This window comes from Canis lupus, chromosome 9 (assembly GCF_011100685.1).
Source record: "Canis lupus familiaris isolate Mischka breed German Shepherd chromosome 9, alternate assembly UU_Cfam_GSD_1.0, whole genome shotgun sequence".
Lineage (NCBI taxonomy): Eukaryota > Metazoa > Chordata > Mammalia > Carnivora > Canidae > Canis > Canis lupus.
The window spans coordinates 23374098-23399440 of record NC_049230.1 but is presented as its reverse complement, the minus strand read 5'-3'; the positions used below and the strand labels follow the sequence as shown (position 1 = coordinate 23399440).

Genomic DNA, 25343 nt, shown 5'->3' with positions numbered 1-25343 from the left:
CCGCCCCCGGGCGCTGCCGCCACCGCCCCGCCGTCACTAGGCTCGCTTCTCCCCGCCCGAGTGGTAGCGCCCGCCCCGGGGAGGCAGCGGCCGCCCCGCCCGGCCCTCCTCCCCGGGCCTGACAGAAACCAGGCTGGCCTGGAGACGCCTCAGAGCCCCGCACCGCAACGGGGAGGGGAGAAGGGCTGGGGCTAGGGTCGCTGTCTACCGCGGGAGAGTCCCCCTGTCCGGGTTCCCCTCCCCGCCCGCCAAAGCCCAGGCTTGGCTCTTTCCCTCAACCTGACGTGCCAAGATGGCGGCGGCGCCACAGCTCCGTAGGGGAGGAGGGGCGGGAATGCGAGGAGGGTGGGACGTACCATCCCACCCCGGGGGAGAGAGGCGGAACACAGCAGGGGGAAAAGGAAGTCCAGCCGGGAGAGCCAAGGAACGCCCCCTCGCTCCACCCGTGCGTGGATCTTCCCACTCCCCAGGACCGGGCGCGCACTCCAGCCGCAGGTCACACCCCTTTCCCCCGGGGCCAATGACAGCCGCGGGCCGGGAGCCCTGGGATTTATGAATGGGTCCCGCACCCACCCACCGGCCGCTCGGCCCCCTCCCTCCAAAGCGTCGAGTTCAGAGACCGGCGGCACCTTCAGACACCTATTCTACAGCAGAGCATCGTAATCGTCTTATTCTCTGGTTCACTTCATGACATCTTTTGAGTAAACTGCCCACGCTTTGTTACATAATTCCTCTCGGACGAAGGATCTCCATACATGCCACACAAATTACGGGGTCAGTATTGTTCTGTACAGGAATTGTTTGTAAATTCGGTACTCAGCGCATGGTCGCTCTTTAAACACTTACAAAAATAAATGTAGCCTTTATTACCAAGTAATAAAATAAAAGACATAATTAGCATAGAGAAGCAGGATGAGGTGATTAAATGAATAACAAGTGTATGTTACTTTCTTTCTCTCTCTTCTTAAAACTGGGTTTTAAGTATTCCAGTGCCTGGCATCCTGAGTGCGCAAAAATATAAATCCAAATTCGTTTTAAGCAGAATTAGGGATTAGCAGAACAAGGAACTAACCCAGCTAATGTGTGGGTCAAGAAGGCCTAGGAGTTCATGGGTCAAATGAGGCTTCTGGTAAAACAGTAAAGGGAAAGGCGTAAAATTAGGAGACTGGTCCCACAAGTTTTAGGTCTTTGTTTTTGTTTTGGTTTGTTTGTTTGTTTTTTTTTAATTTTTTTTTTTTTTTTTTTTTTATTATGATAGTCTCACAGAGAGAGAGGCAGAGACACAGGCAGAGGGAGAAGCAGGCTCCATGCACCAGGAGCCCGACGTGGGATTCGATCCCGGGTCTCCAGGATCGCGCCCTGGGCCAAAGGCAGGCGCCAAACCGCTGCGCCACCCAGGGATCCTGTTTTGGTTTGTTTTTTATACCTGACTAAAAAAATAGTAGCAAACTCCTGAAAATCTAGAATTAGAATAAGATTGTTACATGATAAAAAGGAAGCCATGAAATAAACCGCTTCCATTTTAAGAGCCAGGGTGGGAGCACACAAGTAATTTGGTCCTGACTCCTAAATCATTTGACTTCACCACTGCACTGCCCACATGGGAGACTGTAAGAAGGGTTAAAAGGATAGATACCCTGGATCCTATCTACAAACCCAAGCTTCTCCTAAACTAGCCAGACCCAGAGGGGAAAAATAGTTGATCTGCCTTACTGTAATTACTCAGTAACAAGATACAATATGGTTCCATGATATAGGTAAAGTCACTTACCAAACAAGATGTTCTCACGAAGCTAACTTTTTAAAAAGCATGTAAAAATCATACATTTATATACACATACACACTACACTTTTACAGTTCAAAAGATAGTCCAAATAGTTCAACAGCTCATTTAGTGCTTTTTGTATTGTTTCCTTGTCCAGATTATTTGTCACCCCCCTTGTCTCTGCCCTAAGCTGATATACATTATCTACTAAATCAAGTAGATGTCCATTTACCCCACTAAGCACAATCTATCTGGCCAACTCCAGAGAGAGGCTTCTGAAAGGTACGGTCTACACCGAGGCACACAGTTGCCCACCTGTTAAAACCTACTTGGCACTCAGCAAAAGTTACTGAGGGTCCCATAAAGCGAGTCACACTGGTTCTCAAAGGAAGGAAGCTGTTTCAGGAATCACTGGAGGAGAGTCACTTTGAACAGTGGTGGTTTGCCAACTATGGAAGAAGTCACTTGAACTCTTATAAAGAGAATTTTTAAGGGATCAGCAGCCTCCCTGGAAAATTCAGGAAAACCAGCAGGAGAGGGAATAATTTTCATCTTTTCATAAAGTTCTTCTCCAGAGCTATTGAGGTTCTCTGTAGAGAGTAGATGTTCCGTTTCACCCGATCTTCCAGAGAGGAAGTAGATGCGCTCTCCAGCTTCATGCGGCTAGGAAGAGAAGATAGGAGAATAATAGGAGTAACAAATACTTGTCAACTGGTCAACTATCTGGCAGAATTAGAAGAAACAGGTTGCCATAAAACAGATCTAGAAACCCAAGCTCTTTTAAACCCATGTAGGTAATTTTTGAGTGGATTCCCATCTGGAACTCAATTTTACTTTATTTTTTTAAAGATTTTTATCTATTTATTCATGAGAGACACACACACACGAGGAGAGAGAGAGAGAGAGAGAGAGAGAGCAGAGACACAGGCAGAGAGAAGCAGGCTCCATGCAGGGAGCCCGATGTGGGACTCAATCCCGGGACTCCAGGATCACACCCTGGGCCAAAGGCATACAGCTCAACCGCTGACCTACCCAGGCGTCCCGGGAACTCAATTTTTAAAGCAATATCCATCAGGGAAAAGTTATCTGTTTTGGAAAGCAAGTAAAGCTTCATTGGAAAAAGGCCTCTGGAGCCATGAGTTCTTATTTAAATAAAAATCAAGGAGATTCAATGAAAATAACACTTCACTGCTCCTCCCTTCAAATGAGAAATATCCCAATGTCTGGCTAGATGCTGGGAGTAATAACAAAGGTTAGCTTGGAGGCTGATGTCCCCGTTCTCACCGCACAGACACAGAAACACCAGGACACAATGAATGGATCAGCTGCCTAGCTGCCTCCTTGGGTCCATAGCCATGAAAGCTGTTAGGCAGCAAGAAGATGCACTCACTGAATAAATTTCCCATCTCGGGAGTCCAGCTTCTCCAGCCTCTGCTCCCATTCATCATCCTTAGCATGCCTCTTGAGGATGTTCAGCCTCTCTTCCTCCCGCCACTTGGCATTTTCCATCATCTCTTGACGTTTCCGCTCTAGTTCCTCTGATGAGAGCTTTCTGTTGAACACAAAAACCATCATATCAGGGCTGCTTCTCTCCCAGCAAAAAAATAAACACTATAGGGAGAACAGAAATCAGGTAGGACCCAGGTTCTCCATTCACCCAGCTCTTTCCATGGAAATGCCCAACCCAGAGCCACACTCGGCATGAGGTTCCTTCCTTCCTACTATCTTGGGCAGGTGGTTTCATCCAAATCCCAAACATTTGTAGTGAAGGATTTCATACTCTCAATAATATCTGGAGTGATTATTCTAAACATTAAATTCAAAATATTCCAATTGTTTGTTCACTGACTTATTTAAGAACACAGGACTAAGTTAGCCATGTGACTGTGGACCTCTACCATCCCCTCGCTGGAAATGCTTGGAAATTCATGGACATAGCCCAGGAGTATACCACTTTAGGAATAAGCTAGAAGCCAGATGTCTGAAGAATTCAGGTCAATTCAAGTTAACCTCAGAGAGTAATAGGTAGGTCTTCTTTCCTGGCACTCACTGCAAATGAAGTCAGAGCAAGAAGAGGAGGTAACGAACCAGTTCAATCACCATTTAACAAGGTTAGAAATCCAAATCCATTGTTTCTCAAATGGGTGTGATATACCCATGTAAAATATCACCCTTTAAGAGGAAAATAATTGGGGCACCTGGGTGGCTCAGTTAAACGTCTGCCTTTGGCTCAGATTATGATCCCAGGATCCTGGTCCATGGCCCTGCTCAGTGGGGAGCCTGCTTCTCTCTCTCCCTCTGCAACCCCCCCACCCCCCACTGCTCATGCTCTCACTCCCTCTCAAATAAATAAAATCTTAAAAAAAAAAAAAAGAGGAAAAATAATTGGTGGAGTCTCATAAGGGAGTGGAGCCCACTTTTGAGACAGAAACTTAAAACACTAAAACTTGACATTTAGTTGTCTATAGTGAAATGACAATGATCCATTTCAAAACTCCCACTAAATAAAATATACAAAACCACAAAGAGAATGGGAGAGGAGAGGACATTGGGTAAGAGATGTCTAAAAACTGTTGGAAGATGGAAGTGGATGAAGGAGTTGTAACTAGTTTTCACAGACTAAAGAAAACTCAATCCTGTGAAGTGCCAGACACTAATCAGAAGCAAAATCCAGGGAAGGCTCAGAGACTGCAGGCACCAAGTGGAGGATGGTGGTAGAGCTATAAACAAAGGGAATGATTTAAAGTCTGTATGAGAAGCAATTAAGACACCCCAAGTCCTCATGCCTAAGTTGGGGAAGCCAGTGACTGTTCTTCCAAACATCAACAGGAGACCATCCAAAAGAGACCGTTTTGGTAGTTTCTGAAGAACTAAGCCAGACAAGAACTCAGAAGTTTCAGGTGCATCAGGCATAGTAAAGAAAGCTGGCAGGGCCACCAGGGGTGAAAATAATGTCTCCCAAGATGTCAGCAGCCTGTTAGAGCCATCAGTCAGGCAACCAGAGGGTTTTTTCCTTCTATAGAAAATTTTTTTGGGGGGCAACCCTGGTGGCTCAACGGTTTAGCACCGCCTTCAGCCAGGGCGGGATTCTGGAGACCCGGGAATTGAGTCCCATGTCAGGCTCCCTGCATGGAGCCTGCTTCTCCCTCTGCCTCTGCCTCTCTCTCTCTCTGTGTGTGTCTCTCATGAATAAATAAATAAAATCTTTTTTTTTAATTTTTTTAAAGTTTACAATTAAAAATCTCACTCAGAGATAATGAATATATTACATTGATGAAAAGAGAAATATTTTTATTTATTTATTTTTATTTTTTTATTTTTTTTAGAGAAAGATTTTTAAAATGGAACAATCAGAATGTAAAAGAGCTCTTGGAAATTAGGGAGGGGATGCCTGGGTGGCTCAGTCCATTAAGTGCCTGATTCTTGGTTTTGACTCAGATCACAACCTCAGGGTCAAGGGATCAGCTTCAGGGGCTCTGCACTCAGAGCTCAGTGGGGAGTCTGCTTGAGATGCTCTCCCTATGACCCTTCCCTCACTCTTTCTCTAAAATAAGTAAATCTTTCTAAAATACATCTCTCTCTAAAATAAGTAAAATCTTTTTTAAAAATTATAAAAGTGCTATGTTGCCTATAAGAAATTTTGAAATTTCGAAAGCAATGAAAAATATTTAATTAAATAGGAATCCCACAAGACCCCCAAGAAATTTTACAAGAAAAAATAGTCTTGGGATGCCTTGGTGGCTCAGTGGTTGAGTGTCTGCCTTCGGCTCAGGGCATGATCCCGGAGTTCCAGGATCAAGACCCGTATCGGGCTCCCTGCATGGAGCCGGCTTCTCCCTCTGCCTCTGTCTCTGCCTCTCTCTTCTGTGTTTCTCTAAATAAATAAATCTTAAAAAGAAAAAAGAAAAAAAAAAAAAAGAAAGAAAGAAAAAAGAAAAAGTCATCCCATAAAAATAGGTTTTTTTCCAAATTTTTAAAAAACATTTTATTTATTTATTTAAAGTGGGTTTTGTTTTGTTTTGTTTTGTTTTTTATTCATGAGAGACAGAGAGAGAGAGAGAGAAAGAGAGAGAGGCAGAGACACAGGCAGAGGGAGAAGCAGGCTCCATGCAGGAAGCCTGATGTGGGATTCAATCCTGGGACTCCAGAATCACACCCTGAGCCAAAGGCAGGTGCTAAACGCTGAGCCACCCAGGGATCCAAACATTTTATTTATTTATTTATGAGAGACACACAGAGAGAGGCAGAGAAAAAGGCAGAGGGAGAAGCAGGCTCCATGTAGGGAGACCGATGTGGGACTCAATTCCAGGTCCCCAGGATCATGCCCTGAGCCAAAGGCTAATGCTCAACCACTAAGCCACCCAGTCGTCCCTGTTTTGTTTTGAATTTCATTTATTTATTCTGAGAGAGAGTAAGAGATATACAAGCGGGGAGAGGAGCAAAGGGAGAGAGAGAGAAAAATCTCAAGCAGACTCCACACTGAGCATGGAGCCCTAGGTGGGGCTCAATCTCATAACTGTGAGACCATGACCTGAGCCAAAATTAAGAGTCAGATGCTTAACGAACTGAGCCACTAAGGTACCTCAAAAGTCTCTTTAAATTGAGCATCTTACTACAAAAGAGAAGCTTTATCTTTATAGCTGTTAAGAAAGTCGTTTTAGGGGCACCTGGGTCACTCAGTCGGTTAAGCGTCTGCCTTTGGCTCAGGTCATGGGGTCCTGGGATCAAGCCTCGTATTGGGCTCCCTGCTCAGTGGGGATCCTGCTTCTCCCATTCCCTCTGCCTGCTTGCTCTCCCTGCTTGTGTTCTCTCTCTCTGTCAAATATATAAATTAAAAAAAAAAAAAAAAAAAAAAAAAGGCTGGTTTGGCAAGGAAAGGTGAGGTAGATTTTCCACTTGCCCCGGTTTGAGCCACTCCTGGACTTAAGCCTGCAGAGTCTGCAGTTCACCTCTGGGGCTCCTGACTCACCTGGTGTATCCGGGAGCGTGCCGCCTTTGGTAGACCTCTTTTCTGGGCGATGGGCTCTTAGTTCGGCCTCTCTCTCTCCTGTTTACCTTAGAGTTGTGCCTGTGACAGACACACAGAGGGCAGAGAGGAGAAAAGCCTTTTTAATACAGGGGCTTTTATCATGTCCCTCAGATAACTGGAGAAAAGCTAACAGTCTTAGAATTATAATCCAGATTGAAGAGAACAGAGGGCAGAAGTGGAAGAAAAACAAACACATAAAGATTTATAAGATTTGATATTGAACTCCCTCCAAAGATTCCACATATCTAAATATGTAGTTCTAGGAGCCTGAGCTTTACATTGAGGTGGGGAGGGGACAATATATAAAGGAAATAAAGCAAAGACATTTAGAAAAATTAACAAACAGACATCAGTAAAAGCAAGTATCTGCTGTAACCAGCCCCCGCATTTACAGGCCATTTCCCAGTGAATTCCCACACTCACGGTTTGCTTGGCCTCGGGGACCGTGACCTTCTGCCTGGGTCCCGGGACCCTGCTTCCCTGGTGCTCTTCTTGTTGGCATGTCTGGGGGGTGAGTGGGAGGAGCTTCTGGACCTGGAATGATTCCTCAACCCGTGCATTCCCTTTTGCTTGGCCATTAAAGAACTCTGTACTCCCTGGCTATGACAGGGGTCCCTGATCTGCAGCATCAAGGAAAAGAAAAAAAGGTATTCACAGGAAAATCTGCAGCTCAGGAGAAAAGGCAGCAATACAAGGAAATGACATAAGCACTGAGGTTAAGAAGCCAACTAGGCGTACCGATCCTATCACACAGCTACCACAGAGAACCACTCAAAGTTAGCAGCCAAGTTCTCTGCAGAATCCCCTAAGAGAACGGACGCCACCAGCCACCTGCACTCTGCTGACTCTTCAGCACAGCCTGGGCAGCACCAAGAGACAAGGGGAGACAAGGAGAACAAGGCCTAAGGTTAAACCTACTAAGGAAAAAAGGAATCCAGAGGGATGTCCATCTGTCAAAAGTCATCGACCTGGAAGCTTAAAATGCCTGCATTCCATGTAAATTATCTGCAGAGGACCAGACAGAATGGCAACAGGCCCCACTGCTGGGTTAGGCTCTGCGCTCAGAGGGCTCTCAGCCCGGTCAGAGACTACGGGATAAGGAACAGGCCAGGCTCCCCAGAAGCCCCCACCCTGGCTGCCCAAACTTCCCTTCCCTTATGTCTGATTGGCTGCTAGAAATGCTCTCTGTCCAAAAACGCTCTTGAGTTAACACGTTCTATAGCCCACAGTCACTCCGAGAAGCTCACATCCTTACCTGTAAGCCATATCCAGAGGCTTTGGACAACACAGAGGAAGAATCTGCCAACTTCTTTTGAGATCTAAGGGATTAAGACAGTCATTGAAAAAGGTAACGCATAAAGGTCCAGGGTAAGTCTCTTGTGCTGAAATGTGCTTCCTGCTTCAAACGTGACCTTTCCCACTTCCATGATCACTCAGGAGCGTGGCTCTCTATTTGGACTCTCTCTGCTGGAAGATGCACCAGCACAGTCATGTTTTTCCTGTGAAAACCCGTGGGCCTAGCTTTTCAGCCTCAGTGCCTGAACACGTTCTCCTCCTCACCTCGTGCTGCTATTCCAGGGACTGAGAGTGAGTCAGCAGTGACAATGCTCACTGCTCCCACAGAGAAGACACACAGAATGGGCCCAGATGGGCCCATTAATGCACTTTAAAAAAAAAAAAAAAAAAAAAAAGGCCTACATAAAATCCACTTCCACTTTGGAGGAGTCACGAGCAGAGATGAAAGTCACATCTAGGATGTCTGCACCAAGACCTGCAAGGCTATGGTCAGCTCTGTCCAGAGCAATGCCAAGACCTCCAAAGAACTCTAGTGTTAGATGGCAAGTTTTGTGGACATGGTGAGCCCACATATGAGTGCTCACCATTGCAACCTCAGTGCCTGGCAGTTCCCAGCATAGAGCGGGGCATCCATGACTATCTGGAGAATGAATGAGTCAATGAGTCAATGAAGGAGGCCCGCCTCCACACACTCACCTCCCCCGACCGCGCTCATCCTCGCTACTGCAACCATCACTACTTGAGCTTCTGTGCTTATGTTTCTTGTGCTTCTTTTTCTTTTCCTTCTTTTTCTTCTTCTCCTTTTTTTCCAGGCTCATTTGCAACTAGAAAACAGCCAGAACACAGCCATATAGGATCACTGAGATCCTGTCAGTCCCTCGGAAGGGCCTGGTTTATACACAAACTACCTGACTCTGTGCCTCTGGGTCTACAGGGGTCCAAGATGCCATCAGAGCTTCCCTGTCAACAAGAGGGGCAAGTCTTAACCCCGGCAGTACACAGACACCCCCTAGACTACTGAACAGAATCTCTGGTGGCTGGGGCTAGGAACTGGTATTTTAAACCATCCCTAGAACTAATGCCTAGGAATTTCCAACTGTCAAAAGAACGCCAACTCCCCTGAAAGCAATCGGGGACTGCAAGATCAATTTTACATTTCCCTTACCAACTAATCCAAAACACAATCGCATGACTTGTCACGTGAATGATAAATGGGCCCTAGAGGCTTGATAACACCTGATCTCCTGAACACACTGTATGATCAGGACTTCACAGGCACATCCCATACTCCTTCTTTTCTAAAACAAATGACATCATATGGTGCTTTTCCAACCAAACAACATAAGAGGAAATCAAGCTTAATTAAGCTTGACAAGGAAGATTGCATAAAATCACCAGGAGAAGGTCTCTTAAAGTCAAAATTTAAAAGCCATTCTGTTTTCCCTCTCATAAGAGGGAATGGAGAGAAGTTCTCATGTAAAGTAGTTACAAGACCCTCTTTGATGCATTGCTTACCAATTCTTTGATTTTCTTCATTTTTACAGGATTATTCAACACTTCTCTTTTTTTCTCCTCCTCTTTCTTCCTAAAATAAAAGAAAAAAGAGGAAATTATAAAAAAGTCCTACTCTCATTTATTGCTACTAAGGGTAAACTGGTCAGCCTTCATGGAAAACAACTGGACAACACTTATCACAGCGTGCACACTCTTTAATCATATAAATTCTTCCATAAGAATTTGTTACTGTAAGGATATAATCAAGGAAGGTCCCTACAAAGCTGTCCATATTATAACAATTAAAATTTGGAAACAAGTTAGGGACCCAGTAAGAAAGCATATAAATTACGGTATATTCACACAATACAGACACACACAAAAAAATATTCTAAAAGCACAGTTAGTGATACAGAAAGATGTTTGCTATATATAACTAGGTTTAAAAAAAGTTTATAAAATAATATATATATAAACACATCAATGTTTAGAGCAGCATTATTTGCAATAGCCAAAAGGTGAAAATAACCCAAATGTCCATTGACAGATGAAGAGACAAACAGAATGTATATAATGGAAAAAAGAAGGATGGGTGCCTGGGTGGCTCGATCCGTTGCACTCATTTTTAGCTTGGGTCAAGTCTCAGGGTGGTGGTACTGAGCCCCTCACTCAGCTCCCCACTCAGCAGGGAGTCTGCTTGAGGTTTTCTCTCCCTCTCTGTCCCTGTCCCTGCATGTGTGCACTCTCTCTCTAAAATAAGTAAATATAAGTCTTTAAAAAACAAAAAAAGGAAAGAAATTCTGATACATGCTACAACATGAACCATGAAGACATTCTGCTGAGTTAAATAAGCCACAAAAGGATAATTATTCTGTAATTTCACTTATGTGAGGTTCCTAGAGTTGTCAAACTCATGAACACAGAACCTGGAATGGTGGTTCCCCGGGGCTGGGGGAGGGGGAAACATGGATTTCATGTTTCATGGTTAAAGAATTTCAGTTTTGCAAGGTGAAAAACTCCCAAAGATGGGTGGTGCTGAGACACCTGGGTGGCTCAGCAGTTGAGCATCTGCCTTCAGCCCAGGGCACAGTCCCAGGGTTCCAGGATTGAGTCCTGCATCAGGCTTCCTGCAGGGAGTCTGCTTCTCCCTCTGCCTATGCCTCTGCCTCTCTCTGTGTATCTCTCATGAATAAATAAATATAATCTTAAAAAAAAAAAAAAGATGGGTGGTGCTAATGGTTGCATAACACGGTGAATGTACACAGAACTGTACACTTAAAAGTGGTTAAGACTGTAAATTTTGTTATGTTTTATCTTACCATGACTAAGGTAATTAAGAAGATGACAAAAGGAGGAGAAATATTTGCATATATATATATACACACACACACACACACACAGTACCTTTATATACGGCTATGCAATGTCTTTATTATGTAAATAACCTTAAAATTGTTTTCAAAATTAAAAATATGACAAATGTTTTCGATGTTCAATTTTATATACCTGAAATAAAATGCTACAAATTAAACCAAAAAAATTAGTATACACAGCATGAGTTGGCACTCAAAATGCAACTCTACTTTGATATAGTATATATTAGGGTTTCAAGGAAGGTTCTAAGGTTTCTTTTTAAAAGGTTCTGCTGTACAAAAAAAAGAGGGGCTTGGGGGAGGCAGAAGGACTGCTCACTGACCTATCCCACTCTATACATATCCTCACATTTCCAAGAAGCTGCCAGCCTTTCTCACCTTGCTTTTAACTCTTATTTTTGTTCAAGGGTCAAAGGCAAATGAATAATCTGGTCTGGTCTGGTCCACTTGCCATAGTCCTATCACATGGCCTAGATAAGACACACTTGATGGATCCTCCTTCCTAACATCAGGGAGCCCAAATGGAAACAAATCCTTTTACAGGGCAGACAAAAGCCAAGAGGAAACCAGCTATGAAAAAACAACAACAACAACAACAACCCTTCCCACCCTGTTATCAGTACCTGATGATGAAGAGTGGGTCCTCCCGGATTTTGCTGGCCATGTCAAGAAGGGAATTAGCACCGGAAGGAGCAAAAATAGAGCCTGGGAGTAGTCCTGTTTCCGAAGAACAGCCTGCCTCCTTCTCCTCCATCTTCTCAAAAACATACTTGTCAATGGGACGCCCCAGCAAGTACTCATCACGGTTTACCATCCCACCAGGACCCTGATACATCCAATCCAATTTTTCTTCTTTTTTCCTAGTTCGAGACAAAAAATACAATCAAAGGAAATGTAGATTCTTGAAGACCTGCACATACAACCTGAACACAAGGTAGAGGACTCCAGCTGGTCAGAGCAAGACTCATTCTCCAGGCATCTAGCAGGGGCTAAACACTGGGCTCCATGTGGCACACAAGAAGAAATGATGCTTGTCGGCATGGGGCTCATCATTCAGTGAAGACATCGTTTCCACACACTTAAGCCATTTATGTGGAAAGAGTATCTCTCAACCTGGGGCAGGACATTTGCTCAGGGCTTCTTAAGCCTCCTTTACAAAGCCTTTATATTATGCTTTCATTTTGAGGATAATATGAAACAATAGATTCTGGGTCATCTCATTATCAAGAACAATTTCAATGACCACATATGCAGTTGTGTGAAGTGTGTTTTGGTGTGTATGGTCACATGTGCACAAGCATGCACTAATTCTACACTTGAGAAGATAAGGAGAAAAGATCAGAGATAACCAAATAAGTAAATTATGCTTTCAAGCCAAAAGAGAGGGGCCAAGTATGTCCAATATTTGCCAAACAAATACTGCCCGGTGGTTCTGAGAGAAAAAAGTGGTGGGAAAATGGAACCCTCACACAACAGACAGTAAAGGCATGCTGAATTCACAAGTGCATGTGTTAAAGCAGCCAACATATCATTCACACTGAAAGCAGCAAAGTAGTTTCATCAAAACAGCATCAACTGTAACATCAAATTCAACACTTTTTGAATATGCTTTTTTAACATTTGTGTATATATTTTTGCTTAAGATTATATAACAATTAAGGACATCTGGGTGGTTTAGCGGTTTGGCGCCTGCCTTCAGCCCAGGGTGTGATCCTGGAGCCCTGGGATCAAGGCCCACATCAGGCTCCCTGCATGGAGCCTGCTTCTCCCTCTGCCTGTGTCTCTGCTCCGCCGCACCCCCCCAGCCGTGTGTGTCTCTTATGAATAAATACATAAAATCTTTAAAAAAATTTTTTTAAGATTATATAATAATTATGAACATAAAGAATATCTTCCTAAGTTATGTCTTTGGACACTCTTAATAAGATTTTAGGGAACGCCTGGGTGGCTCAGTAAGTTAAGCATCTGCCTTCAGCTCAGGTCATGATCCCAGGGACCCTAGGTTTGAGCCTCAGGGGCTCTCTGCTCAGTGGGGAGTCTGTTTCTCCCTCTCCCTCTGCCTGCTACTCCCCCTACTTGTACACATACACATTCTGTCAAATAAATAACTAAAATCTTTAAAAAACAGAATATTTTATTTTTTAAAGATTTCATTTATTTATTCATGAGAGACATACAGAGAGAGAGAGAGAGAGGCAGAGACACAGGCAAAGGGAGAAGCCCACTCCCTGCAAGGAGCCCGATGTGGGACTCGATCCCAGGTCTCCAGGATCAGGCCCTGGGCCAAAGGTGGCACTAAACCGCTGAGCCACCCAAGCTGCCCAAAATAAGAATATTTTAAAACAGGGGCGCCTGGGTGGCTCAGTCAAATGTCTGACTCTTGATTTCAGTTCAGGTCCTGATCTCAGGGCCTGACATCAGGCTCCACGCTCAGCATGGAGTTTGCTTGAGATTCTCCCTTTCCCTTGCCCTCTGTCCCTCCCACTCATGCCATCTCTCTCTCTAAAATAAATAAAGTCTTAAAAAAAATAAAATGATCTATAGATTTTTGTTATGGCTATAACCAGGTTCTCAATTGAGGCTGCCCATTAGGATCCCATCTTTAAAATCTTCTAAGAACAGGGGATCCCTGGGTGGCTCAGCGGTTTAGTGCCTGCCTTTGGCCCAGGGCGTGGTCCTGGAGTCCCGGGATCGAGACCCACACTGGGCTCCCTGCATGGAGCCTGCTTCTCCCTCTGCCTGTGTCTCTGCCTCTCTCTCTCTCTCTCTCTGTCTCTCATGAATAAATAAATAAAATCTTAAAAAGGGCAACCCAGGTGGCTCAGTGGTTTAGCGCCACCTTCAGCCCAGGGTGTGATCCTGGAGACCCGGGATCGAGGCCCACGTTGGGCTCCTTGCATGGAGCCTGCTCCTCCCTCTGCCTGTGTGTCTCTCTCTCTCTCTCTCTTTTTTTTTTTTTTTTTAAGATTTTACTCATTTTATTTATTCATGAGAGACACAGAGAGAGAGAGGCAGAGACACAGGCAGAGGGAGAAGCAGGCCCCATGCAGGGAGCCCGATATGGGACTTGAGCCTGATGTGGGACTTGATCCCGGGTCTCCAGGATCAGTCCCCAGGCTGAAGGCGGCGCTAAACCGCTGAGCCACCCGGGCTGCCCTCTGCCTGTGTCTCTGCCTCTCTCTCTGTGTGTGTCTCTCGTGATATATAAATAAAATCTTAAAAAAAAAAAAATCTTTAAAAAAAAGCCTGTTTTAAAAAAATAAAATAAAATAAAATCTTCCAAGAACACTCTAAGTGAAAAGATTGAGAAACACTGGTATAGACCACTTTATAGAACACATAATTTCCTAGCATTATCAGTAAACCCTATAGCAACACTATTGCAAAAGAAAGATTTGGACATCCAGGATAATATGTGGATTAAGGTTTCTAATTGTTCAGAGAGATGCATTACAAACACAGGAAAGATTATTTGACCCATGGAAGTTAATCACTACATAGTAAAAAGTTCTTACTGGCATTTTATAGGATAAATTAAAACCATGCCACTGTGCAAACAGCTATACAAAGCCATGAGACAAGCAAATGATTAAATACATTTGCAAGTAAAGACCAAAAAAAAGGACATACATGCTAACATTTGTGTTTTATAAAGTTGGAGGATATATGAGGGGGAAATCAATCAATCAATCAACTTCCTCCTATTCACAACAGATAAGCAGGCATGAGGATCAGCCATGGATAAACATTTAGCTCCCTGCTCTGGAGCTGTTCAACTATACTCCCACCTCATTAACTAGATTCTGCAAAGCCCAAATTTCTGATACATTAGGTATATGATGTGTAATACTTTGCTGAATAAGAATTTCAAAGGGTGCTTTGTACCTGGCTGGCTCAGTCAGAAGAGCATGTGACTCTTGATCTTGGGGTCTGTGAGTTTGACCCCCATGTTGGGTGTAGAGATTATATTAAAATAAAATCTTTAAAAAATTTTTTTTCCAAAATAATCTTTTACTTTTGGTTAGTGGGAAAGCAAATTCCTGACTAATGAGTACTGAATCTAAAATTGGTATCTGTTTTAAAATCAAGGGTTCACAAAATCTAAAGTTTCCCATAGGGGATCCCTGGGTGGCGCAGCGGTTTAGCGCCTGCCTTTGGCCCAGGGCGCGATCCTGGAGACCCGGGATCGAATCCCAAGTCAGGCTCCCGGTGCATAGAGCCTGCTTCTCCCTCTTCCTGTGTCTCTGCCTCTCTCTCTCTCTCACTGTGTGCCTATCATAAATAAATAAAATAAAATAAAATAAATAAATAAATAAATAAATAAATAAAGTTTCCCATAGAACCATGTGTGTGCACCTTATAAGCTGCTCAGGAATTAATCTGAATGTGTGAAATGTATTTACACAAAATTATAATGTAGGTGCCTGGCTAGAGAAAGCAATTCCTGATCTTAGAGTTGTGAGTTTGAGTCCCAAGATGGAGCAGAGTTTACTTTAAAAAAAAGAAAGAAAAAAACCCCCACGTTTTAAAAACTGTAAAGTAAATAATTTACATAAACTATATAAAGTAAAATAACTTAATGTATGTCTATCGATAAAAAACCATAAAAGTTCATTCCCTTATCTCATTTGATGTATTATGGTCATAAATAAATTTTATTCTACTTAAAAATTCTAAAACGTTATTTTAAAACATTCCAAGTTTCGCACTTGAGTCAGAATGGCCTTCTTCCCAATCCAATATCCTGAAAGAATATGATTGTCACCATGCCTAAGTTCCATAACGGCATTTCCATGTAGAAGTTTGACACAGACACACAACACTGCAAGTCACAGATCCTCTTGTCATGAAGTATTAAGGAAAAGCCCTAGATATCCAATGGGGAGAGTATGCCATACACCACTCCAGGGACTTGCTCACAAGGACATGAACAGGAGAATGACAGTACAGATTACTCGATTTTAGTCTATGGGCTGTTTTCACTAAACTTAAGAATACACTGTACATTTTATGCCTTTTATTTTTCTCAGAATACATTTGCTCCTGCCTCATTTTATGAGATGGATACATTAACGAGTATCTGCTACTCCTATCCTATATTATATACGAGGAAATTAAAGCCGGGTGAAACTGAGTGGGACTGTCCACAGTCACAACTTTTACTGACAGATGCCACCCACTTGCTTCCATGAGACCTCACTGCCACTGAAAATGAGTCTGCAGTACATAAACAAACAAAAGGAGGACTGAGGCTGAGACACACACTGAGAAGCAGGGGAGAGGCATGGCATGCTTATTTGTCGATCACCTACCATGAGCTAGGCCTACCCTAAGCCCTTTCTTTACATATTATCTCATCTGATCCTCCCCACACCTTGAGAATTGGGTACTCTCACTCCCCCAGTTCTAAAGGTAACTGAGGCCCCCCCCCCCCCCCCAACTAGCTCCCAGCTACACCGTTAAGCTAGGACACACAAAGCCAGCCTTAGAGCCTGGGTCAGACTGACTCCAAAACCCATGCTCTTAGCCAGCAGTTCTATAGCAAAAGGATGATGCAGTGGCAGGCCAGCCTCATGGTGCCCTATGTACCAGGACAGCCACAGACCCACTGCCCCGCTGCGGCCTCAGCTTCTTACTCACTTGACAGCCCCGACATCCTCAGCATAGCGCTGCATCTCTTCCCGGGCCCTCTCCTCCCGCAGCTCCCGCTGTAGCTCCTCGATCTTCTTCCGCTCAGCCTCATGCTTCTGCTCAGCCTTCCACACCTTTTCCACATTGCGGAGGGTCTGTGGGTGCCAGCTCTTCTTCAGATTCTGTGAATGAAAGGAGGGAGAAAACAATGCAGGGGGTGAGGGTGGGCCCCCCTCCCCATATTCCATTTGTGCCAAAGCAGACATCTAAGGGCAAGATGTCCTTCATAATGGCAAGAATGGCACCCAATTATTTCTTGCACGTATGGGGGTTTTGTTCAAGTACGTAAAGCTTCAGGATAGAACATGCCTTTTCTGGATTCCTTTGAACACTTTTAGCTTGAAATGCTTATGGATCAGACTTCACGAATGAGCAGAGGGGTGGGAAGGTAAACTCTGAAAGGCAAGAGAACTCAAATGTGTTTAGCAGGGGACAATCGTTTTTATGAACACAATCTTCTTCTCCTTGAGTCCAGTTAACCAGCCTTAACCTTGCATAGTTTATGACCCCACCAAGTACCTCTTTCAGTCTTCCTTCCTGGGAATCTCCCCTTAGTTCTGATCTCTCCTTCACGCTGCACCACTGAAGTACCTCAAAAATGCTTCCCCTCTCCCTCCTCCCCATAAGCCACTGCTTTATTTCAGCTTCCAACCAGGGAAGGGGAGAAGAAGTGATCTCTAATGACAATTACAATTTAGCCTAGTGATGCAGGAAGCAAGGAGGAGCAGGGTAGATTTCCAGAGGGAAGAGCACACACAACTGCAGGCTCAGTGGGGAGAAAGAACATAGCACAAATGATTCCATGTGGCTAAAGATAGCATGCAAGGAAAAAAAAAAGATAGCATGTAAGATAATGATGAGGGTCCAAGACAACTAAGAAAGGAAAAGAATAAGGGCCTTTGAAACCGTGTTAAAGGTGTGGGCTTTCTCCTGTAAACAAGAAGAAACACTAAACAGTAATATGCAGGTGACGGGCATGACTACCTATTGCGTTTTTTTTTTTTTTAAGATTTTATTTATTTATTCATGAGAGACACACAGAGAGAGAGGCAGAGACACAGGCAGAGAGAGAAGCAGGCTCCATGCAGGAAGCCTGATGTGGGACTCGATCTCAGGACTCCAGGATCACACCTGGGCAGGTGCTTAACTGCTAAGCCACCCAGGCGTCCCCTAGTTATTGTGTTTAGAATGAACTGGAGAGAGCAGAGATTGAGGACCAGGAGACCAGTTAAGAGGCCTAATGAGAAAACCTACACAAGGTACCTGCCATGTAGAAGGTATTCAGTTAATGACGGCTCTTTTCTTTCCTTTCTCTTTTCCGCCTTGTCCTTCTTTTCCCTTCATCGTGTCAGTCCCCTACCCACTCAGTCCCCTACCCCGACCCCATCCCTGCCCTATCCTACTGGTCTTTCTCTCCCTCCTTCAATATGGGTGATTTTGCCCCCTAGGGTAAATGTCCAGAGACAATTTTGGTTGTCCCAATCAGAGGAGAAGAGTGCTACTGGCATCCAATGGCTGGAGGCCAAGGATGCTACTAAACATCCTACAATGCATAGGACCACCACCCACCCAACCACACACAAGGCAAAACAAAGAAGTATCCAACCCAAAATGTCAATAGTGCCAAGGCTGAGAAACCTGAATTACAGCTTTCCTGTCTCTTAATGCAGTTACCTGAAGAATACACTACATTACATGAATCTTGGAGTCTTGGAAAGCATTCTAATCAACAACCCCTGACAAACTCTAATATAGATACTGGATAGGTGGCTAATTTGATCTATTTGCTGATTCAATCAGGGACACTTTAAACAGGTTAGCATCTTTCCGATCTTGCACCATGCTCCTGTGGGTCCTCTGCCCTACGGAGGGCTTCAGCACACTACAAATGAACTATACAGTTCAAGAGAAATTGCCACATGACTTATACTAAGTGCTATAAATTAAGAAGAAAACTGTCACTACAAATCAGAATGCAGCATTGAAGGAGAAGTGGAGACAGAAAAGTGGACATGTAGAAGAGTTCTTCAGGTTTGAAATAGAAATGGCTCAAGGGCTTAGAGAATGGGGCAGCACGACACTCCCACTACAGCCCAAAACAAGGCTCAACTCCCAGCTGAGGAAGAGAGAAGGGTCCCAAAATGCACAAAATAAAGCCTGCTCGACTCGGTATCTGTCTCCTTTCCGAGGCATGGTTCCAGCACCACCACCCCCTCCTGGCCCTTCCCAGAATTTCCAGGCGTAAGGGCCCCCCCCTCCAACAAACACACAAACATCAGCCGGCACCGTTGGCGACACGCTTCGCACACCTTCCCAAGTCTCCGCCCGGTCCCTCCATGGCCACAGAGACCGGTGCCCTTCTCCAAGGCTACGGCTCCCTTCTCTCGAAAGCCGTGGTCACCCACTCCCACACCCTCCAATTTCCGTCCCCAGCCCCCGGTCAATCTCCGGCTCCGTCCTCCCCCGCCCAGGCCTCGCTCACTTACCAGATCTCCGCCCCCCATGACGGCGGCGAAGTTTCCTCTCTCGCCGCGAACCTGGAGGGCTCAGGCGGAATCAAGAGGAAACGTAGAGAAAGAGATCAGCTGCGACCTCCTCGGATTTCGGAGGCCACCGGCTGCCACTTTTACTGCCCGACCTAGAGCCCACTTCCGGGAGGGCGTCCTATTACTGCGTCGGCGTCGCGCGACGATGACGTTGAATAGTCTGTCGCGCAGCGCGAGGGTAGCGCCACGGGCAGTCTCGTGGTTTGGGGCCCAGATCTCGCGGCGCTCGCGGTCCCGTTTTGGACTCCTCTGCTGGAGCCTCACCCGGTTTCGGGAAAGCTGCGTTGAGACCGCGCCGGTCCACTTACAGGGGGCTCCGCCCCGCCGTCCGTTGCCATGGCAGCGTGCCAGGACGTTCACCCCGCCCCCCACAGGCTGCACCCCGCTTCTCCTCGCGAGGCTCGGCTACAGTTTTGGCTGGTTCGCCTCCCCCGGCACGCACGCCCACACACCGGCCCTGTAGAAACGCTTCCCACACCTGCACTCCTCCCCGACCTCCGCGCAGGGTCAACTCCCTGAGTCCCGGCCTGGTTTACCGAGTGAGGTGGAAAGCATCCAGCGGAGATTCCATCAGCTCCCCTGCACCAGACTTTGATTATTTTTTTATTGGGTGAGATCTCTACCCAAAACGTAGGGCTCGAATTCAGGACCCTGCCATCAAGAGCCAAGCTCTACTGTCTGAGCCAGCCAGGCCCCAGGTCACCAGCCTTTTAGATGCGCTCAATTGACCCTTTAAGAAAACAAAACAAACGAAAACAACCACGTCTTTCCCCCCAGCTGTTTCACTCTGTCTTATTAACCAAACTTTAAATGGGCTGCCTCCACTCAGGAGACAAGGTGCCTCCCTTTCATCTTCTGCTTAACCTCAACCCTCCACTTAACTATTTTTCCCCCATAATCTTCAGTAATCCCCCCGCCCCGATTTAAGTCAAAAGCCACATTGCATCCCCATTTGACCTCCCCTAGCCTTGAAAGGTATTGAGGACAACGCTCCCCTCTTTGAAACACTTTGCCCATGACTTGTCTGCACCACTCTCTAGGGTTTTGTTTTATTCCCTACTCCCTTCTCAGGGAACATTTTGTTTCTACTTCATTTTGCCTCTTCATCTTGCTCTAGGTTCCGGCTTGAGTATTCTCACACTGAATGCTCTCCCTGAGTGATCTCATCTACTCACAGGGCTTCACTTACGATCTGTATATTGATGGATCCCAAATTCATTATGTCCAGTCCTATTTCTCCTTCAAGCTCCAGGGTTTTAAACCTGGCTGTTAGACATTTCCAGTTGGAAACTGAACTCCTTATCTAACCTATCCCCATTACCCCAGTCTGGCTCTTTTCTCTCATTACCACCACTTCTCCATCTGGACATCATTCAAGATCTTTCCCTCACCTCCAACATCCAATCAGTTCACAAGATCCTCACTGCTAAGTATCTCTCACATCTGTCCACCTCTCTATCACATTCACCACCAGCCTAAGGCCCCATCATCCCTCCTCTGAGAGAAGTCTTATTTCCCTACTTTCAGTTGTATCCTTACCCATCTATACTCTCCTTTATAGGGATCCCTGGGTGGCACAGCGGTTTAGCGCCTGCCTTTGGCCCAGGGCGCGATCCTGGAGATCCGGGATCGAATCCCACGTTAGGCTCCCGGTGCATGGAGCCTACTTCTCCCTCTGCCTATATTTCTGCCTCTCTCTCTATGTGACTATCATAAATTAAAAAAAAAAAAAAAAAGAATACTCTCCTTTATAGCTAAGAGTGATCTCTCTAAAGTGCAAAGCTGATGTATCCATCCCCATGCTCTGAAACCTTTAATAATTCCCCATTATCCATACTATAAAGACCACACTTTATTTTTTTTTAAAGATTTTATTTATTTATTCATGAGAGACACACAGAGAAAGGCAGAGATACAGGCAGAGAGAGGAGAAGCAGGCTCCATGCAGGGAGCCCGATGTGGGACTTGATCCCAGGTCTCCAGGATCATGCCCTGAGCCAAAGGCAAGACGCTCAACCACTGAGCCACCCAGGCATCCCAAAGACCACACTTTAAACGTATCTAGGCCCTTCATGACCTGACTCATCTTACCTCTCCAGCCTCATAAGACTTCCTACCCCTTATTCGCTCTCCTTTTATTTCCCTGGCCAAGCACTCTTAACATTTTTTAAATAGGTAATACATTTTAAATATATTTTAAAAGATGCAAAAGACAATAAAGTAAAAAAAAGTCTCCCACTATCCTTATATCCTCCTCAGAGCTCTTTTATCTCATGTTCCTTTACAATTATATATTGAATATTTATATTTGAGTCTTTGATCCATTTAAAATTTATTTTTGCACAGGAAACAACAAATGTTGGAGGGGATGCGGAGAAAAGGGAACCCTCTTACACTGTTGGTGGGAATGTGAACTGGTGCAGCCACTCTGGAAAACTGTGTGGAGGTTCCTCAAAGAGTTAAGAATAGACCTGCCCTACGACCCAGCAATTGCACTGTTGGGGATTTACCCCAAAGATACAGATGCAGTGAAACGCCGGGACACCTGCACCCCGATGTTTATAGCAGCAATGGCCACAATAGCCAAACTGTGGAAGGAGCCTCAGTGTCCAACGAAAGATGAATGGATAAAGAAGATGTGGTCTATGTATACAATGGAATATTACTCAGCTATTAGAAATGACAAATACCCACCATTTGCTTCAACGTGGATGGAACTGGAGGGTATTATGCTGAGTGAAGTAAGTCAGTCGGAGAAGGACAAACATTATATGTTCTCATTCATTTGGGGAATATAAATAATAGTGAAAGGGAATATAAGGGAAGGGAGAAGAAATGTGTGGGAAATATCAGAAAGGGAGACATAACGTAAAGACTCCTAACTCTGGGAAACGAACTAGGGGTGGTAGAAGGGGAGGAGGGCGGGGGGTGGGAGTGAATGGGTGACGGGCACTGGGGGTTATTCTGTATGTTAGTAAATTGAACACCAATAAAAAATAAATTAAAAAAAAAAAGAATTTATTTTTGCATATTGTCTTTCCAGTTGGCTACACATTTGCCTCAACATTTTACAGAATAATCTTATATTCCCCCCACTGTTGTAAAATATCCCTTTATTATATAGTATATTCCCATTTTTTAAATATTTATTTATTTATTTATTTATTTATTTATTTTTATATTCCCATTTGTATCTGAGTTTGTTTCTGGACTCTCCATTTCACTTCATTAGTCCATCTATTCATATGCTGTTACCAAACTGACCTCATTATTATAACTTCCTTTTAATGACTGGTAAACTACTTCTTCCTCGCTGCTCTTTTATTTTCTAGAATTTCCTGGCCCTTCTTACACTTTTGTTTTTCCAAGTGACTTTCTTTTTTTTATTTTTTTAAAAGATTTTATTTATTTATTCATGATAGAGAGAGAGAGAGGCAGAGACACAGGCAGAGGGAGAAGCAGGCTCCATGCAGGTAGCTCAATGTGGGACTCGATCCTGGGACTCCAGGATCATGCCCTGGGCTGAAGGCAGGTGCTAAACAGCTGAGCCACTCAGGGATCCTCTCCAAGTGACTTTCAACGTCAACTTGTCCATTCCAGAAATAGTCCTTTTTGTGGTTTTTTTTTTGAAGGATAGATCATATTTTTAGGTTAATTTGGAGAATTATGTTACAGCACTTATCACTGTTTTATAAATTGCCTGTATACTTGTCTGTATCTAAATGAGTTCCATAGTGCTAGAGACTTTAGCACCTTCGGTCCCTTTCGTGGTTCTGTGCCTAAACTGGATAGGATCCTGTGGCGCGCGTTGGCCCTGCTTTGGCCGGCGTGATCTGGAGACCGATCGAATCCCACCGGCCCGGTGCTGGAGCTGCGTCTCCCTTGCGTCATCTGCCTCTCTGTCTCTCTCGTGATATCATGAATAAATAAAATCTAAAAAAAAAAAAAAAAAAAAAAAAACCTGTGGATAAATGAATGAGTGAATGGATTACTGAGTTCTTAAAGGCCACGTGTCCTGGAGTCAAAGTTGACCAAGATATTTCTTTAGGGTATGATCTCATAGAAATAATAGTAATCATTAATGTTATTAATAATTAACAATAATAATGGGATAGGGATGCCTAAGTGGCTCAGTCGTTCAGCATCTGATCCCAGGATCCAGGATGGAGTCCCACATCAGGATCCCTGTAGGGAGCCTGCTTCTCTCTCTGCCTCTCTCTGTGTGTGTCTCTCTGGAGACACATAAAATCTTTTTAAAATAAATAAATAAAATCTTTAAATAAATAAATAAGATTATATATTTGAAAACCAATGGCTTTGATTTGAGTTTGAATCTTAAGTCTGCTGTGTGTATTACTGTGACTTTGGACAAGTTATATAGCCTCTCTGGAGGGGTTTTCCCCATCTGTAAAATAACTCTACTACCACTTACTGTGAAAAGTTGTCGTATGACATGAAATAGCATTTGTAAAGCATTTCAGGATCTAGTCCTACATTGGGCTTCCTGCATGGAGCCTGCTTCTCCCTCTGCCTGTGTCTCTGCCTCTCTCTCTAGGCCCTTCATGACCTGACACATCTTAAATCTCCAGCCTTGTAAGACTTCCTACCCCTTATTCACTCATCTTTTAAAAAGATATCTCTCTCATCTTTAAAAATAAAAAAATGATCATTCTACCTACTGTGTTACTATTACCCACAATAATTTCTGTTCTAGGACTCCATCTGATTGACACCAAAGGTTAGGAGGACAAGGATGATTCTAAAAGTCAACAGTGCCATAGTTTTGTGGTGGGAAATATTTGAAAACAGGACAGAGCTGTATTTGGAGGAAAGAGAACTAGAAATAATCAATTTCATCTCACCAGTGTTTTTCAAACTGTGACCTGGGGATTACCCATAATGGATCGCCCTGAGAGTTTTATTAAATCCTAGAGAATTCTGGGCCCTACGCCTGACCACTCAATCAGACTTCCCAGAGGGTGGAATTCCCGGATTCTAACAAGTTGCTCCTGTGATTCAAATACACAGTAGAATTTGAAAACCTCTTTAGAATAAAGTTAGCTTTCAAAGAAGAAAAATAAAGTAGTGTTGTCTTAAGCCAGGAAGTGTGAAGGTTGTTCACAAACACTGTAATACAGAGCTGTTTCCCCAGTGAGGAGAGAAAAAAGGAATGAATCACCATTGCTGACTTGTGTTGTCTTTTCATCCAGCTATACAGCATTCATTCATCCATTCGATAGATGTCAGACACTGAATAAATGGTATTGTAGCCATAGTTTGCAAACTAATTAATGCTCTTCCCGAGGTAAAGTTAAGTCTTTGCTACTCCCCAGCTATTCCAAAGACAGATGCTCCAACTTATGTTTCCCTGGGGCTTGTAGCAACTAGCCATGTCAAGTAACCATAAATAGTCCCACAGCTGTTGAGCCCAGTGAACAAGGATAGGCTCTAATCAAATGGTTTGGTTAGGCGTGGATCTTTGCAGAAAGTGATGGGAGAGAGAGCTTTGGAGGTAGGTTAAGCCAAAACATCATCGAAGTCAGGAAGTCTTCTCTCTTTTTTTTTTCTTCCTTTCCTTTCCTTTCCTTTCCTTTCCTTTCCTTTCCTTTCCTTTCCTTTCCTTTCCTTTCCTTTCCTTTCCTTTCCTTTCCTTCTTTCCCTTTCTTTCTTTCTCTCTTTCTCTCTCTCTCTCTCTTTCTCTCTTTCTTTCTCTCCTTCCTTCCTTCCTTCCTTCCTTCCTTCCTTCCTTCCTTCCTTCCTTCCTTCCTTCCTTCCTTCCTTCCTTCCTCGCTTTTCTTCTTTCTTCATCCATCAGCACCTTAAGGGAGAAATGATTATAGGCTACTTAGCACTATATTATACACAGAAGCTACAAAGATGGAAACTGTTTCTGCCCTCAAAGCGCTCGTGGTATGAAAGAGGTAAACACTTAGCATCACTATGGTATAACTCAGGCTATAATTGAGAAATGTACAAAGTAATGTACACATTAACACAGAGAAATAATTTTTTGCACAAGCAGCAAAGTGTAATGAGCTCTGGAGTCAAAATACACTTGGGCTGGGATCCTGGAATGCCACATTGCAAGTCAGAAAAACCTTTCTGAGCCTCAGTTTCCCCAATGCTAAAACAATCATTTTATTAGTAC

General features: G+C 44.2%; 1 protein-coding gene across 1 annotated transcript; it reads right to left on the bottom strand.

The window, feature by feature from the left end:
- Positions 1–1744: 1744 nt before the first annotated feature.
- On the bottom strand, positions 1745–19410 carry CWC25 (CWC25 spliceosome associated protein homolog). Its single transcript, XM_038547465.1, has 10 exons — positions 19136–19410; positions 16599–16771; positions 11582–11818; positions 9607–9676; positions 8788–8915; positions 8051–8114; positions 7219–7415; positions 6736–6834; positions 3157–3318; positions 1745–2429 (listed from the first exon to the last, which is right to left on the bottom strand). The coding sequence occupies exons 1-10, from the start codon at positions 19151–19153 to the stop codon at positions 2315–2317; spliced, it is 1263 nt and encodes a 420-aa protein (XP_038403393.1). The 5' UTR covers positions 19154–19410; the 3' UTR covers positions 1745–2314.
- Positions 19411–25343: the final 5933 nt, after the last annotated feature.

Excerpts from the sequence above, each read along its gene's own strand:
- CWC25 (XM_038547465.1), bottom strand. Across the intron at positions 8,916-9,606 it reads TGAAGAAAATCAAAGAATTG|TTGCAAATGAGCCTGGAAAA; the intron begins GTAAGCAATGCA and ends GCTGTTTTCTAG. Across the intron at positions 2,430-3,156 it reads CGAGATGGGAAATTTATTCA|CCGCATGAAGCTGGAGAGCG; the intron begins GTGAGTGCATCT and ends TTCTCTTCCTAG.